Source organism: Melanotaenia boesemani, chromosome 20 (assembly GCF_017639745.1).
Source record: "Melanotaenia boesemani isolate fMelBoe1 chromosome 20, fMelBoe1.pri, whole genome shotgun sequence".
Taxonomy (NCBI): domain Eukaryota; kingdom Metazoa; phylum Chordata; class Actinopteri; order Atheriniformes; family Melanotaeniidae; genus Melanotaenia; species Melanotaenia boesemani.
The window spans coordinates 6,533,445-6,551,092 of NC_055701.1; the positions used below are offsets into that span (position 1 = coordinate 6,533,445).

The following is a 17,648-nucleotide window of genomic DNA, read 5'->3' on the forward strand; positions in this document are numbered from 1 at the left end:
TTGTTAAAGTCCGACTGAGCTCAGATATACGAACGTCAAATGTTTTATTTGCTAGTGATTTGATACGAATGGAAGTTATTGTGTTAAATCAGCCTGCGATACTACCTCATAATGATCATTAGTTCCTGAACTGAATGAGATCATATCGTGACCGATTTTGTGATACTAACAAATTCTGAATTGTTACAAAATGAACCAATATATCTTATCATGATCAAACTTAGGTAAGTAATCTGTCTCTTATTTCCAAGTGATCCCAAACCTTTGAGCAGTAGTATTTGTTTGCATTTGTATTGAATCCTGAGAATAAGAAAAACTGTTTAGATTCCTTACATGATTAAGAATAAATTATATGTATATATAGTTGCACCGAACCTCATTCAGAATCACACATGGCTCTATAGAGGCCTAGAAAGAACAAGCGGAAAACTGACTCTGCAGTGGGGTTATTTGTCTGTGCATTAAGCTGAGAAACAGTTTCTTTTTTAGATTTGGAGTAGAGTTGTTGTAACATGAAAGTATTCAAACCATAAACAAAAGAAATTGTTTCCTTCATCCTCACCCAGAACAGATGTTTTTCATTAATTGTTGGTCTTTCCAACTGAAGAGATGCTTCAAAAGATGTTGCCATCTTATGCTTCATGCACGTTGTTGTTTGTTCACTAAGTCCAGAATTTTCCATTGCCATTCTACACCTCAACAGCACACACTTTGAGACGAATCGCTCATTCTTCTTATCCGTTTCCTCTCTGGTCCTCTTCTCTCAGCTCTGCAGGTATGCGTCAAACTCAGGCAACAGTCTAACTGTACAGTCCTCAACTTGATTTACCTTCTCTGTTTTAGTCTCACTTCACTTGACCTCAGATTCACATAGGAGTGGGTGCATGTTTAAAATTGTACCCGTGATACTCACCGAGGAGCTATTCATCCTTCTTTTGGGTGTTGTCTTTGGTTGATACACAAATTATCCCTACGTGTTTAGCAGAGACTTGGATGAGGTCTTTGCCAAGAGTTCAATACTGATGCAAACAGTAAGAATGGCAAATAAATAAATAAACTGTTTTTGTTCTGTCTATCAAGAGGCATTATGCTCTGTCTATAACAGCTGCTGCACAACATAACTGACATGCTGTCGAAATTCGTCTCTTGACCACATTTTTACATTACTTGTAATCAGTTTCATTAGAACACAAATGTGCAAACAATCTGTGCATTTAGCCGACATTTCCAGCTCATGTTAAGACTATTAATTGCATTACTGTGCTTTAATTTTTAACAGCTCGAGCTGCTGACTTTGCTAAATTAACTGCCATGTTTACTCTCATGTTAGAATAATAGTGCCTGATGATTCAGTTTTAACACCAGAACCACAAAGGAGGTCATTTTTACCTTCTTGGTTTTTCAAATGCTTGAATATCTTAAAACAAAACCCCTATTTCTGTCACTTCATGATTTTTCTTAAAATTAACCAATAAGGGAGGTAATCCCCCAAACATGCCAAACATTCCTTGACGGGACTTTATCCCAGAGCTGTTGTGCAATGAGCACATTTAAAGGCCAGCACAGGAGAAGATGAGGTGCATTTCTGGTGTGAAACTGCAAAAATAAATGCAAATAAATAAATTAATTTACTAAATTAAATAATAAAGACAAAAAAAGAAAAGCCCAAAAGCACGCAAAAAATCTGAAGTGCCAACAAGCAGCGTGTAGACAGTGTGTAAACTGATTTTAATTAATGTGTGAAGAAAATAAGAGCCTCAAGTTTTTATAGTAGATATAATTTATATTGTAATGTCCGGCGGAAAGTGTTGAACAGATTAAGATTTATTCTGCAAACAGCTGCTTTATTAAATCAATAATGATTACTGTTGGCCGTAACCATGGTGAACAAATAGCAACAACAAACAACAACATGGGCGAGGCAGTCTCCTTCACACCCTTTGCTTTCATTCCAGTCCAACGTGCACACGCACAACATTTTAAACCTCCCTTCCCTCTCGCTCTACCCCACCCCTTTAACTTTCACCAACCACATATCTGTCTTAAGCCCACACACACGTTCATTGCATCATAACCTGTCAAAACTCACAGAACATTTAAGGCGTAAAAATGACCCCTCTCTGCGTTTCTAGGGTTATTGAAATATTAGCGATTCCAGTAATAAATTCTAAAGAAATGTAACAGGAACTGAGCGATCATAAATTAGGTTCAGGCGTAAAGCAGTAGGACTCCTGATTTATCCACTAAATGTCCACATTTAAGCCTCTTGATGGACATGAAGACAGTTGCCACCAAGAATTGCTTAACAAGGCACCTCACACGGGAGATTTAAACTTCAAACATATTTGCTTAAGAGGCAATTTAATGGCTCATTGATGTGAAGACTAATTCTTTAGGTTCCTTGTGCTAAATGCATTTTGAGCAACAATAAAAACTGAACGCTGGCTAACCTTTCAGTTTTAAATGCAATTAACTTCTTAACCAGAAAGAATGAAAATGGCACAGAATCAAGAATGTGTCAACAGACGTGCAAATCATTCCTCGCTACTGATGCATTAAATTGGCAGAAAGAGGCAGAATTAAAATACCTCAAAAATGAACTAACTTATTATGGTTAACTAGAACACTATTGTGTGGTTCATAAACCCATAACTTCTAAACAAATTTAACAGGCTATACACATTTAGAAAGTAAGCTAATAATACAGTAGAGGAAAACAGGCAATTTTTTAAATGTGTGAAACTATGATTAACAGCTAAAATTAAACTATTACAAGTATTTTAACTAATGACATCTGATTGCAAATATAAGCAATTGCTCAAGTGCTCAGTGTTTCCCCTTTAATCTGTTGAAAGTGACATTTAAGAGGAGACAACTAAACATGGACACCAGAAAAGTAACATGAAGGGAAGGTGCATACAAAGAACGGCATCGTGAAAAGTTCGGGAGAACAAAGAAGCTACTGGTGGACTTCAAAAGCAGATTGTGCAAAGCAAGCAGTTGTAGCCGATGTCAGAAAAAGCTTCTGAGCTTGGAAAAACTCTAAAATAGCAAAGAGATTGCTGCCGGATAGACAGCATGGTGAAAGCATTACAGTCCAAAACCTGCATATGACAATCCAAAACATGTACAAAAATCTACAGCAGAATCCCTGAAAGATGCAAGACACAGTGATGTTACAACGGCACTACAAGATGCAAAACTCTCGACTGAAAGGCTGGATTTGAAGATGCAGACACACAACTAAATCTTTAAGTCTTACTACTGAACTTGAATGGAAACATTTAACACTAGAACAGCCACTTTTCCCTTAACCAAAATGGCCACCAACGGTCCTTTTAACGTATTTAAACCTCAATTAATTCCCTTTAAAAAGGTACATGGCTAAAATAATATTAATTATAACCAAATAATGATTTACAAAATGAACAATAAAAAAAAAAAGCATGTCACAGAAACATGCAAAATCTAAATATCAGTTTGGATAGCCTAAATATATATGGAAATCTACAGGTGGAATAGCCTAAAGTGGTGGAGAACACCTGAGCATCTGCTGATGTTGTCTGTTTTTTATTTATTTATTTATTTATTTTTTAAGATTCTCCACACCTGGTATGATCTCCTAGTATGTTTCACCTTTGGATTTTGCTGCAATCTGCGTTGTTCCTCCCCTCTTGCTGGCTGTTTCCCTTCATGAACTCACAGAGACACTCCTCTGCCAGCAGCTGCAACAAACTTTCTTAGAGCTATTTGGGTGCCAGTGCCCCCCATTCTTGAAAATGATGTGGTTATTTACTAATTACTATTCATTATTATTATGAAAATTCAAATTAGTTTTAGGAAAAGCCAGGGACCAGCAAGGCATTATGATTTTATTTATCAAAATGACTGAATATGCAAATTTCAGAATGGTCACTGGCTGTTCGAGTGTTAAATATTCAGGTTTGCAGAAGCAGAGTTTAGCTTTCATGGTGCAAACAAGTGGAACAAACTTCGAGTGGAGATTAAACTTTTACTAAATGTAGATACTTTTGTACCCAGGTTAAATACATTTCTTTTCTCGTGTATCCACAATGAATCTTTTAACATATATAGACTGTTGCTTCCTTTTAATTATTTTATGATATTTAGATTCTGGCACACCCTATTAATTATGTCTCAGTATGATTTTATTTCTTATCTTTTGTTTCTCTCATGTGAAAAACACTGACTTGCTTCTATGAAATGCACTACACAAATAAACTTGCCTTGCCTAGTTTTTTTTTTTTTTTTTTAAGTGGGCATGTACAGAGCTCTTTGAAAAGATTTTTCCCACCAAAGTGCTTCTAGTTTTGGTTTGGATTCAGAGCTTAACTCCAAACCAGTTCTTCCTGGTTCAGCTGCTGAATGCAGCCTGCAAAACCACACCTGCACCAACCCTTTGCTCTGTCAGAGCAAAGCGTTCATGTCTGGGACCGGGGTCAGGGTTACTGAGACCACCCAGGTCAGCTAAAATGTTACCTTTAAAATCCACAATCCAGTGTAAAATTAAGACTGCTGAATTCATTAAGCCGACATGAAATAAGTGTTTTGTTTTTTGCTGCTGTTTGTTCCTCAGTCACGTCTATACACTGCCCAGTGTACCATGTAGAGTGACATTCAAAATGACCGTTTGCAGATGAATTTTTAAACAGTTTGATGCCACATTTATTAACATAGTTAAGTGTTTTAATATAATCAGTGTTTACACATTCTGCTCAAAGTAGCATGTAAAAATCCCATATGTATAGACATCATTAATACTGATTAGTGTTTAGAAACACCAAAAATTGGTGTTACAGGGCAATCACACACACCAACTTTTGTTTAAGGCAGCTTTTTAAATCCAGACTGGTGGCATTAAGACATCAGTATGCAGACAAAACAAGAAGCTTTAATTTATGGTCGTTTATGTGAAGATACTCTGTTTTCCAGCACCATGGTCCTTTACAGAAATTCGAGGAAGGGGGTCAAACACATATTAGAACAAATCTTTAAAGTGACCATGAGCCAGCTTGGACCTGGCTGTAATAGCAGCTCTGAATCAGAACTGAAACTGTTTAGGTCTAAAAACAGTAAAATAAAATAACAGGAGACAGTAATCAGAGCACTGTAGAAGGAGGAAGGCACCCCAACAGGGAAGCACAGCTAATAGCTAAGCTAAAAGCTAAGCTAACAGCTTCTCAGAATGGCTCTATAAAATGTCAAATATTCCCAAATTTTCTGATGATCAGTGAAGTACACTTGATCAGCAACACCTGGATGCTCTTTAACCTCTTGATATTTATGAAATCAGAAAGAGTGTACATAATTGTTGACACACCCTCCTGCATTCTGAATTAGTTTTTGCTAAATAAATAAGGAAATGGTGTTAATTTTAATCCAAGACTGTATTTAGCCAATTGTGTGTCCTGGTTAGACCTTTTTTTTAAAAAAATAAGTCCTGTACTATAAAACCTTAGAATTGAAAGGGTGTGCATTTCCTTTGTCAAATGACTGTATATTTTACCAGTGTTTAACAGTACAAGAACCACATTAGGTTGCACAGCATAAAGGGTTTAATATGGGCTCAACATAAAGTCATTAAGATTTTGCAGTTATAAATGTTTGCAAATAATTTCAGGATTTTTACTTATAAATCAAGGTTTGTCCCCCTGTAAAAACAATCTGCCTGAAAAAAAAACAAGTTTGCAAATATGTAGAAAAGGATTTGCATGGTTGTAAAAAAAAAAAAAAAAAAAAGGAATTGTAATGTAAAGGAAAAACAGAAGGGCTTTTACTAACATCTTTTCGTCGATGCAAAGCAAGAAACTGCATGCAAGATTGAAGTTGTAGATGTGGAGTCTTTTTTGTTTTGTTTTTTTCACCCTGTCTTGTCCAGCATCCTAACATACAGAACGGCTGTCTGTGTGCCATATTTTGTCAGACAGATTTGCTCTACCAAGGCAAACATGTTATATAAATGGAGTTTTGACTTCTATTGATGGGATGATGACAAATCAAACCGTCCAATTACAGAGCAGATGGCTTCCTGTTCTTCCCACCACTGTAAGCTCTTTAAAGGGGAGTAGATACATTTTAAAGACGGGTGCTGGTGGTGGTTTGCTTTGGGAGAGTCTGCAGCACTGGCTACTCAGGTCTCGGACTAAGCAATATGGGTTTATCACGTTCGCTTTGAGAAATGGCAGCACCACCATCAGTGTTGCCAGATCTTACAAAAAAATACAGCTTGCTAGTTGAAAACATGCCCAGAAGAAGTGACTTGGCCCCCTTCAAAAAGCCTATACCAGCAAGTAACAGGTGAGAGGCAGGGGACACCCTGGACAAGTCGCCAGTCCATTACAGGGACAACACAGAGGGACAAACAGCCACACACGCTCACACTTACTCCTAGGGAGAATTTAGAGTGATCTATTAACTTAACATGCATGTCTTTGGACGGTGGGAGGAAGCCAGAGTACCTGGAGAGAACATGCAAACGCCACACAGAAAGCCCCCTGTTGTGTTGTGGCCTTCCAGACTGCTTTAACAGGTACAAACTCTGAGATTACTTGCAAACATTAATTTACAACTGCAAAATTTTTATTAGTTTATATTGAGCACATTGTATAACAGACAAATAGAATAAATAGTACTAAAAACATCTGATATTTGAAGTGACAACACAGTGAAATACAAGACAGAGCATTTTAATGGTTTTTCACTACAGTAAAGTCAACAATTGCTCTGCATGAGTTTCTCATTTGGTTTGATATTTAAAACATATCACTATTCACTACTTTCTTTCATCAGAATTGCAACTACAAAGAGCCAAACTTAACTTCACAACCTTTTTATGAAGCTGCAAATGAAAAGCTTTTATTGAGACCAACCCCTGACAACCCTCCTCTGTGAGCAATTGTTTTACTTTCTGTATATTATCCTGATTAAGATCAAACTAGTCAGTTTCAGCATATGATAGCAAAACACTCATGTAATATATTTGTGCATGTTAGTATTGAGGAACATTTACAGCCACAAGCAAATTTGTTCTAATTTTAAGACTTTTTCCACGTTTGCATCCTGCAGATCATCCATTTAAGACTGTTGATGGTGTTTATATGCCCTCTGGCTCTAAAACCCAAAAGCACATGAGAGGTTTGTGGTCTCAATTTCCACTAAGTGCTTCATGTTGACACGATGTAAGGTGCTCTCCTCCAGATTGGAGTAACTTGTTGCACATTTTGGAGAGAAATCCAGGCACCAAGCCACAGCTGCCTGAATGTGCCATATCATGAGGAATAACTTACCCGTATTCGCTGCACTTCCAAGAAGACTGCCCTTTGGAAGGACTTTTCCCAGATAGCCAGGTCAGTGGCCAGCTCTACCCTGAAGGTGTGGCTCTGGCCATGGCCGACCAGAATACTGAAGCACAGAGACTCATTGTCCTGCTGCTCAGGTGAATGTTCCAGCCCCAAGTAGAGCCTCGCTTGGAGCCAGCAATCCTCTGCCATCCACAGCTGTAACACAAAATGTTAATTACTACAAGTTAGGAAAAAGCTCTGGTTACCTTTTTTCCTTTTAATACCTAAGTCAGTGTGTAAAATTTTACACACTCATTCTCAGGTTACTCAGAAAATGTGTTCATTTCTTAGTTTCTGTTCCTGTAATGGAAACAGTCAAAACAGTATTGATTAAACTCTCAAGCATGCTGCATGCACACAGCAGCACCGTCTTAACGTACCTTGTGAACCTTGAAAAGAACCTCATAGAGGTCATACGTTGTTTCAGCTTGTCCCCAGTCAGTGGCACTGATCTGAGAAGTAAACATTAAGAAGAGTTTGATGATGAGGCAGCTTATCAAAACAAGCTTTCTGCACCTGTTGGCAGCACTTTCTAATCCGAATATTAAATGCAAATGAAAGGTAGACAGGTAGCTTGTGTGTGCGTAAACCGCATGATGACTGCCGGTGTCAGGGATCAAGCTGGATTCATCTTGCCACACTCTGCAGAACGAGGAAATTTAAATATTGAAAGGAACTTTATTACTGACACTGCTTTAGTTGTGCTTAAGAAAATAGAATTGATGTCTGCACCAAGAACAAAGATCATAGCAATAAATTTAGCGTTAATGATGTTAGTATCGACACTACTGAGTCGCAGTGTTCTGTAAACCTCAACAAACATTTCATTTGAATCTGGTGTTTCAGCAGAGAAACATCCAAAACCTGCAGGACACTGCCCTCGAGGACTGTAGTTGGTAATCCCTACTAGAAAACTAGGTTGTCTGTGGGGAAAAAAGGACTCCCTGCAGCAGATATTAGCTCATATAATCTAATAACTCTATAAGTTAATTTTAATATATTCTTAAAACTAAACAAATGAATAAGAAAGCTTTGTAGCATGGCCTTGGAGGTGTCCATATTTTAGCACCACATGGTTGAGACATGATCCTAGAGTGGTTTAATTGGCTCTCTGAACACCCCTTAAAAGAACATTAATATCATCAATCTGTATCTTTTGGTAGTTAAAAAATGCTCCGAACCTAATAGACATTTAAAAAAAATATAAACACTTGTAAAAATAAAGTGACTGATGGCTCAGTTTATTTAGCTGTTGCAGAGGGATGTTTTTGCCTTAGACAAACAGACTCACTGTGAAAGCTTTTGGGAGACTAAGAGAAAACAGAGGGATTATTAATGAGATTATGAAACACTCATTTGTCTCCCAGTATGACAAAAACAGTTTGGAAGCAGGTTCACAGAAGGGTTTGGTGGCATAATTTTTTATGTTTTCATTTCCTCACAATTCCAGTTATTCAATCCTTCATAATTAGTGCCATTGCCAAAGCCTATATGCTGATAACCTGTGGTTTTGTTGGTAGTGGTATTTATTTATTTATTCATCACAAAAACAACTCACTCAAAACAACAAAATAGTTAAAATTAAGTTATCAAATCTGAAAAGGAGCAGGATGAAGTAGCAACTTATTTATTCTTACTCCCCTTTCTAATGAAAGCTTCCTCTTCATTCATTTCCAGTTCATCCTTGTCATTGCATTAATGAGAGATTGAACAATGAAATTAAAGCTCAAATCAGTCAGTGCAAAGCAGACATCACATAAAGAACTTATAAAAGTTAAAAAATATGATATAAAAAACCTGTTGGGTAAAAAACAACGAACACGTACATAATACAACACTGTTGTCACAGCTTGGCAGCAGTAAGCCTGGAGAAGCCCAAGGGCTAAAAGGTTTCTTCCAGCTGTCACACTAACCACTTACTGTAATTTTCATTAGTCTTTATAAAAAAAAAATTAAAAAAGTGGTTCTTCTTCACAAACCATAGTTGAGTCCATCAGTGGACAACTTATGTGTTACTGACCAATAAGTTGGCTGTCAATGTTCAAGTGCTGTGTCACATATGTCAATGAAGGTTTTAAAGAATAAGAAAAAAACGGCTTTAGAAAGTGAAGGGACCATAAAAATAGACTTGGACAATACTGGAGGTGGATGTGGTTTTATATATCCATCTTTTGTCTTGCTAGACCATGTCATGGATCATGGACCATCGTACAGTAATCAGTAATGGCTGCAAAATGGAGCCTCCGCAGCTGCCACAACCGAAGAATGAACAATGAAAATTGTTGGTTAACTACACACCACACATTCAAAACAAGTTCAGACTCTTTTAGGTCTACCAAAAACTGAAATTGTTAATTTGGTGTCAAACTTGACTGCTGTTGTGTTGTTCTGTTGCTTGGCAACCAATTTAAATTTCAGTAGGCTAAATCTATGCAGGTTCGTGTTGGCATCCTAACATCTGCCACAATGTGCTTGGTTGTCTGAATTGACTGTTTATTTTAAGAAAACATAGTTTATGACTCAACCTGGCAACTTAACCATTAACTTTCACAGCCAAGTTTCCAACATGTTAATGTTTACTTTCATGCAGTAAAATCCTCCTTCTTTGGCTCTGGTTAAACTGGTGTGAACACAGGTTGGTTTGCCAGAAAACACCAAGGTTTGAGACTCCAAAATGGAGCCAGAACCAGAAAAGTGACAGTTAAAAAAAAAAAGGAAAAAAAAAAAACACTACGAGAGAGACGGTAGATTTTATTGTTGAGGAAGTGTTTAATTACACATGTTTTAACAAACTCCTGTTCCATATTCAAGCCCTCTCTGTTTTGGGACATTTTCTGCTGCTATATTCTAAACAAAAGCCAGAGGACATTTGGCATTTCACAGCCCACTGGCTGTATAATGTCCTCAGTTAAGCAACAATGACTCCAATGCCAACACAATACATCAATTAATGCAAGTCATTAAAATTACCATCTTCTTACATCCCAAACATTGTTTCATGAAACTGGCACAGTTTGGTGTAAAGGCAACTATAACGGGACCTTCAAATTACTAATACACTCATGTGCTACTGTTGACATGGAAACTAAATAAGACTGATATGTTCAAGCACAATTAATCTTTGCTGAAAGTCATAATAAAGCATTTAGAGTTAAAGATTAAATTCTCATTAAAGGAAAAGGTGAAACTGTTCCATGTAAAATGGCATTTCTCAAAGACTATTAGTAAATAAATCAAAATTTACATTTCCTGTGGCATTTACTGTTTTTATTAACTTTTTCTTTGCCGTTCTCTTAGATGTGAACACATAAGGGAAACACATTCAAAACAAATGTGCAAAAGTATCAATGATAATAACATGTTGTACACGATGATGGTTTAAAGGCTGTCAGATTTAGTTAACTGTTTACTACTTCGCCTCCTCTGCTTGCTCCTCTGGTGGGATGAACTAAGATGTGTTGTGTAATTGAGGAAAGGAATAGTGTGTGAAAAATAAGTTTTTGAGCTGATACAAGCTCCTGCTTCATAATATTTTTGTCAAGATGTAATTTCAGTTGTCAAAACTACAGACGTGTCCATAGTGCATTGATAACACTCAAAATAAGCCATGGATAAACAGGGAGTTTGATCAGATATTAGCATGCTGTAAAAACACAGATTCTCACCCTTTGCATCTGTTTCTCTACGCTCATCCAGGTGGTACTCCCGAGTGTTTTTGTTGTGAGAATATTTCTCCAGCTGAAAATCACCTGCGGTGAGGTGCATGTGTCAACAGCACACCTGGAAATTCAGCTAATTTTACACAAGCTCCAGAAAGATTTCAGCAAAATGAAAAGAGAAAGACTGCCAGTGAGCGGCACTAAAAAATAAAATAAAGAATCTACTCTCCTATTTCATACACTCTCCTTTTCCTTATCATTTCATGTAATAAACAAAAACACCATTTTTAAACTCACTGGTTAACTGCAGTCCAAGGTAATATGAAAACCACACTTCAGTAAATGTAAGCTGCTGCTAATGTTCCCAGGCTTAGATAAGATCTATTCCCACCGAGGACACACTGTATTGTATGAGTCAGAGCTGTCCAGTTCTTATTTTGGTCTGCTGTGTTTGAGATGTTATCCAGTGTTTGTAATGAGGAGATACGACAGACCCCAGAATGGTAGTATTGGGAGAGGCTACTGCACAGAGTGAAGCCTTAGCCTGATAATCTAAATATTTCTGCTTAAAACCTTTAATATAATGAAATTTTTTAGCTTCCATGGTTATTTTACTCAGCACTTAGTCCATTTGTTACAAATACCCAGTAATCCACCCTCTTCATCCTCTAGCCATGGTCACACAAAATGTGAAAATCTCTTCAAACACAAGGTCCTCAAAATGTTACACTTTATAAAATCTCACAGATTAGAAGAAACAGAGTTCCATGAGGCCTCAATCACACAGAATGTAAACTTTTTTTGATTTGCAGCATGGCACATGATTTTAAACAGTCTAAACTTCAAAGCTGAAAAATGTATGGGAACCGAAACAGAGTCACAACAACCTATCCAGCTGTGTGAAGGAGAGGCGAAAGGGGAACAAAAACTGAACCTAAAACTATACATCAATGTTAGTGGGTGCAAATCACAGTTCCTAGAAAGCAACTCCAGGAAACCTGGAAAAACTCTTTTTAAGTGAAGAAAATTGTTAAGCTACATTAATGTTAATACCGGCTGCATGGTGGTGTAGTGGTTGGTACGGCTGCCCTACAGCTAGAAGGTTCCTAGTTTGAAGGTTGACTTCCACTAGCAATCAGAAAACATGCTTGGGTAAATCGGTGAGTCTAAATGTTCTCTAGGGAAGAGAGTGAGTTATTGTCTCTGTGCATTGTCCCATTTTTAATTAAGTTCCTGGTATGTTGGTTTGGTTTTTATATAAGAAAACAAAAGTCTCATGATGACAGGAAAAATATCTTTTCAAATCTTGTGTTTTCTGCACACAAGAACGTGTCCACCTTCATATAGAACTGTGCAACCCTTCATTACCTTTATACATTTCCAGGGAAATGTCTAAGCAGGTTTATTCTTCAATACAGCTTGAACCCTGTTACACAAGCTTTCTTGTAATTTCTGTAATTAGGTTTTAGTAAGTTCTCCAGGCTTCTTGAAGGGCTTCCAAAGCTCTACTGTGCACTGTAACAAATTTTCCTGTTAAATTACAGTTAACTACTGGCAGCTAGAGTTGCCAGCTTGAAACTGTTAATCTACAGTATATCTACTGTAATCTACAGCAACAGTATATTACTGTAAAAACATTACAGTACTGTGCTGTACATAAAACAAACATTACAGTATTATACTGTCAGTTCTTTGCCATTATACTGTTATTTTACAGTTCTTACAGTATTCTCCATTAACAACTTATTACTGTAAAACTATATCAAAATCCTACAAAATGTTATCTTTAAAGTGAAAAGTAAAACTATACTACTAATAAATTTAAAACAGCCATAAGAAAGAGCTCAGACAAGAGATGGCCTCACAACATTGATATTTATTAAAACTGAACTTTTGTAGTATCCATAAAATCCACAAGCATCATTACTTGACTGTCATATTTTTTCTTGAACTATGACATGGGATTTAGATCACATTACATTTATTAAACTTTGTGTTGTCCTACTGGGTCAAAATTGATCGAGGCTGGTTTGACTGTTTGCAAACAGAATAGAAATCATCAGCCAATTCAAATCCTCTTCACTTTACTGCTTGTTATTTTTTCCTCTTCCTTCCTCCGTTCACCGAAACATTGAAACAGTTCAGTTAAAGTCACTGCATAGCAGCTAAGAACAAAGTAAAAGCTAACTTCATTACACACATTTCACAACAATAAAAACTAAACATAAACAGGTTTTCAACAACTGTGAGTAAAAAAATTGACCATGGGCACCTGAGACAGTTTGAACTAAATAAACCCCCACTCAAAGTCCATCAAATTTTTTAGGAGAGTGGCCACATGGGGATTCACCGTTGTTGCCTTTTTGTGGACCAGCTTCCCCATCCTCTTTGACACCACTTTTCCCTGGCTGGTCTTTCCTCCCCTTTCGGGATTGATCCCAATGAGGCGCCTAAAATGAAATAATAGAGAAATTATATAAGATATTAGGTGTGGTAACTAAAAATAATTTCATATGGAACCCTTTCACATTAACTGAAAAAAGAATTAAGATGCATTTATATGATAATCACCTCAGTGACTCAAAATGATGAGAGGATGAAAATTTGATTTTTTTTTAAAAACTATCAGTGAGAAATAAGAAAACATTCATGATTGAGGATTACAATAGATCAGCTGCTACAATTAAAACAGAATTTATTTAACTAATTTGAGGCATTAGGAAACATGTCATATTTGGGAAATTTGTTGGCAGTGGTTTCCAAGAATTTAGTTCTTCAAAGTTCAAAATGTATCTACTTTTTGAAGACTGTATTTCAGGTCAACTTAAGAAAGGCTGTTAGAGAAGGACACATTGCTCAATAAGAGCATCACACAGACTGACATGGTCAGTCTGACCAGCCCCATCCTTAAGATGGGTTCCAAAAGGAAGCAGGCTATGGTTTGACTTCCTTTTGGAACTTTACAGTTGTCTCAGTTAGCTTCCGATTTGTCTCTCTCCCTGTCTGACTCTGTGTGTGTCTGTTTAACTCAGTGTGTGTCTGTCTGACACAGTGTGTGTCTGTCTAACTCAGTGTGTTTCTGTCTAACTCAGTGTGTTTCTGTCTAACTCAGTGTGTGTCTGTCTAACTCAGTGTGTGTCTGTCTAACTCAGTGTGTTTCTGTCTGACAGTGTGTTTCTGTCTAACTCAGTGTGTGTCTGTCTAACTCAGTGTGTTTCTGTCTGACAGTGTGTTTCTGTCTAACTCAGTGTGTGTCTGTCTAACTCAGTGTGTGTCTGTCTAACTCAGTGTGTTTCTGTCTGACAGTGTCTTTCTGTCTGACACAGTGTGTGTCTGTCTAACTCAGTGTGTGTCTGTCTAACTCAGTGTGTGTCTGTCTAACTCAGTGTGTGTCTGTCTAACTCAGTGTGTTTCTGTCTCAGTGTGTGTCTGTCTAACTCAGTGTGTTTCTGTCTGACAGTGTGTTTCTGTCTGACACAGTGTGTGTCTGTCTAACTCAGTGTGTTTCTGTCTAACTCAGTGTGTTTCTGTCTAACTCAGTGTGTTTCTGTCTGACACAGTGTGTGTCTGTCTGACTCAGTGTGTTTCTGTCTAACTCAGTGTGTGTCTGTCTAACTCAGTGTGTGTCTGTCTAACTCAGTGTGTTTTTGTCTGACACAGTGTGTTTCTGTCTGACACAGTGTGTTTCTGTCTGACTCAGTGTGTTTCTGTCTAACTCAGTGTGTTTCTGTCTAATTCAGTGTGTTTCTGTCTAACTCAGTGTGTTTCTGTCTAACTCAGTGTGTTTCTGTCTAACTCGGTGTGTGTCTGTCTGACTCAGTGTGTGTCTGTCTGACTCAGTGTGTTTCTGTCTAACTCGGTGTGTGTCTGTCTGACTCAGTGTGTTTCTGTCTAACTCAGTGTGTTTCTGTCTAACTCGGTGTGTATCTGTCTGACTCAGTGTGCATGTTTCTGTCTAACTCTGTGTGTGTCTCTCTGTCTGACTCAGTGTGTCTCTCTTATGATCCCTCTCTGACACACACACGCTCCAGCAGTCTTATTGCAGGTGTCTTTTACAAGTAAATGTTTTTTTCAGCTGCCCTTCCCTCACACTCATTAATGTAGGTGCTCCAACATGGCTGCCGCTCTCGGGCGTGGGTGGCTGCATTAGCAGCATTCAAAATTTCTTTAGAAATGTTGTAATTGTAAAATGAATATATAAGCATGGCTTATATTAAATAACAATTCAATATTCCTAAACAAGAGCTGGGAAGAGGGGTAACACATTCAAACAATATTTCTGACACAAAATTTACCTTTGCACAAACTCCAGGGTCCTTGCAGCTTCTTCTTGGTATTCCAGGTTGAACACGTAGAATGTTGCGAAAACTGCAGCAAGCCCTGAGATGAAGGTTTTTTGGGTGCCTTCACAGATGACCTGGCTTTCAATGCTGATCATCCAGTGGCCCAATGTGACTCCATCACCAGCAACTGATGCAGACAACAATCATGGAAAAGAAATATGGGTGTAAGAGCCCTGGACAAGAAGTTTAAAGAAAAAGTAACATAATATATATAGTTTTTTACTTTTAACATTACTATTTTGTCTATTTTGTCCAACTTGGAGTTATTTTTTGTTGTTTCACTAGTGTTTTAGGTCAATAATCCCAGCAACGCGATTGAACTGTGGTGCTAAGAGGAAATTAGGACATAAATGTGTTCAGTATATTCATTGCAATGTCTGTGTATTTTGCAGGATAACACATTAAAGACAGAACATAAAAAGTTACACCGTTACACTCAGACTCAATTTGTTCTATATTCCATGTAATGCTGTTATGATACTTACCCAGTAGAATCAGTCGTGGAGTGGTTGGGAGGGTCAGGGTTCACACTACATCAGCTGCAGTGGCAGACATCTGTAAAACATGAACAGTATTCAAATTAAGAATGGAATTCCATGTACAGTCATGGTAGACAACTATGAGTCCGCATGTGCCTGACATGAGCAAATGTGTTCCTGCAGGCCTTACCACATATATTACAAGTTATCATGTTATCGTTTACCCTACAGACCTTCACAAAAAAATTATTTCACTTACACTTAATATTTAAAATGCTCTTTCAAGAAAAAAGTCATTCCCCAACAACTTGTTAACCGTTAGCTATATTACACTAAGTCCACTTTGAAGCTGCCTTAAGCTTTTTGCATCAACCTTTATAACGGTGTCTCCCTATAAACTCCTTTAAATCGTTTTACATGTAGAATACCGCAACAAATTGTAAAATTGAACCTTGTAGCAATCACAAAGAATGACCGACCAGCTCAAGCTAGCAACGTGCTTCAACAGAAAGTTTAACTTTTATCCGCAGTTGCTAAAAGAGTGAATAGCATGCTAGCTTACAACAGGTAAATGCTAATCCAACAAAAAAATCACATAATATCGTATTCTCACTTTAGCAAGATGATATTTACCTTTTTAACAAAGCCTTGGGAGGAGGGTTGATGACGGAACGCTGCTCACTTGATGAGAAGAGGGAAAGCGTGTCACGTGAAGTGTTCCGTCCAGCTTGGTGCTCTCAGTTTAACAATCCGGATGAAACGTAATTCCTCTCTTCTTGTTAGTGTTTCCTCAATCTTGAATAAACACACTGATGTGTAGACCTATTTTAAATTCACTTAATTTTCTAATTTTGTTCAGATGTCTAACTGAACGGACCAAAGAACATGTCTCAACCGAAAAAGAAAAGAAATACTATATTATACTGTAGGATTATGGTGGCTTGCTGTAAAAAAAAAATAAAAATACTGCTCTGTACTGTAATAGTTTCCAGAAGCTTGCCATTAATATTTTGTCTCTTAAAGACGTCAGAAATTACAGTATTCAACTGTATTAATGGAGAACAGTATACTACTGTTAAAAATATCCAGTATTTTTACAGCAATTTGTTACAGTGTGGATATTGACTGCCTTTTGTTCCTTTATCTGTAAAGAAGAGCCTACATTCCTTTGATAATTGGGCTTTGGCCAACAGTAGATAGATAATATAAAGGTCCAGATACATCACTCAGGTCCTGTGTCAGGTCTTTGTAAGATTTGCTTGTCCCCATTTCTTAAGGACATCACTTTTTGATGCTGATCGTCTGCTGGAGATAGTTTTATAGGCCTGACATTTCTTTTGCCTTCCTCTTGTCCAGTTTCCTCCAATACTACACACTACACTACAAGATGTGTCAAGTTTTTTCCACTTTGAAAATCACTTTGTTGGTGAAAAAATGCTATTATTTTGTCTGCCAAACTGTTTTGTCCTTGGCATTTTTCACTGATGCAACTAAAGAAATGGGAATGAATGATGTCTTTGTGACAGGCTGCTAGTAATAAAAAGTTTAAAAATACTATTTAAAATAGGTTATTTGCCATGTTATCTTTTATATGTAGACAACACCACTTCACCCCTTGAAGTACATGTGTTTAAGACCTATAAACCACTAGAAGAAAGTCTGGCCTCTTAAAGGCAAAATATGTAAAAATGTGAGGTGGCTGAAGAGATTTAGACAGTTCTATAATCGGCTGAAAAGAGACAACAGGAATCATCAATTCTGGCACTGCTATTTAAAAGTCATTCATCCATGGTAGATATTTTGGAA

General features: G+C 37.3%; 1 protein-coding gene and 1 long non-coding RNA gene across 5 annotated transcripts in view; both read right to left on the reverse strand.

Annotated features, from left to right (window-relative positions):
• sntg2 (syntrophin, gamma 2) overlaps nt 1-17,648 on the reverse strand; it is a 126,306-nt gene that overhangs the window by 23,581 nt on the left and 85,077 nt on the right. For 3 of the 4 annotated variants that reach the window (XM_041971368.1, XM_041971370.1, XM_041971369.1), the window contains 2 exons: nt 7,742-7,813; nt 7,308-7,517 (listed from right to left, as the gene is read on the reverse strand). In XM_041971368.1, coding sequence (XP_041827302.1) covers nt 7,308-7,517; nt 7,742-7,813 — 282 coding nt within the window. Of the gene's footprint in view, nt 1-6,588; nt 7,132-7,307; nt 7,518-7,741; nt 7,814-17,648 lie in introns of those variants that run through there. The other variant, XM_041971371.1, reaches the window with a different exon arrangement.
• On the reverse strand, nt 13,403-15,902 carry LOC121630858. Its single transcript, XR_006008611.1, has 3 exons — nt 15,849-15,902; nt 15,316-15,490; nt 13,403-13,470 (listed from the first exon to the last, which is right to left on the reverse strand). It is a non-coding gene; the product is annotated as an uncharacterized LOC121630858 (long non-coding RNA).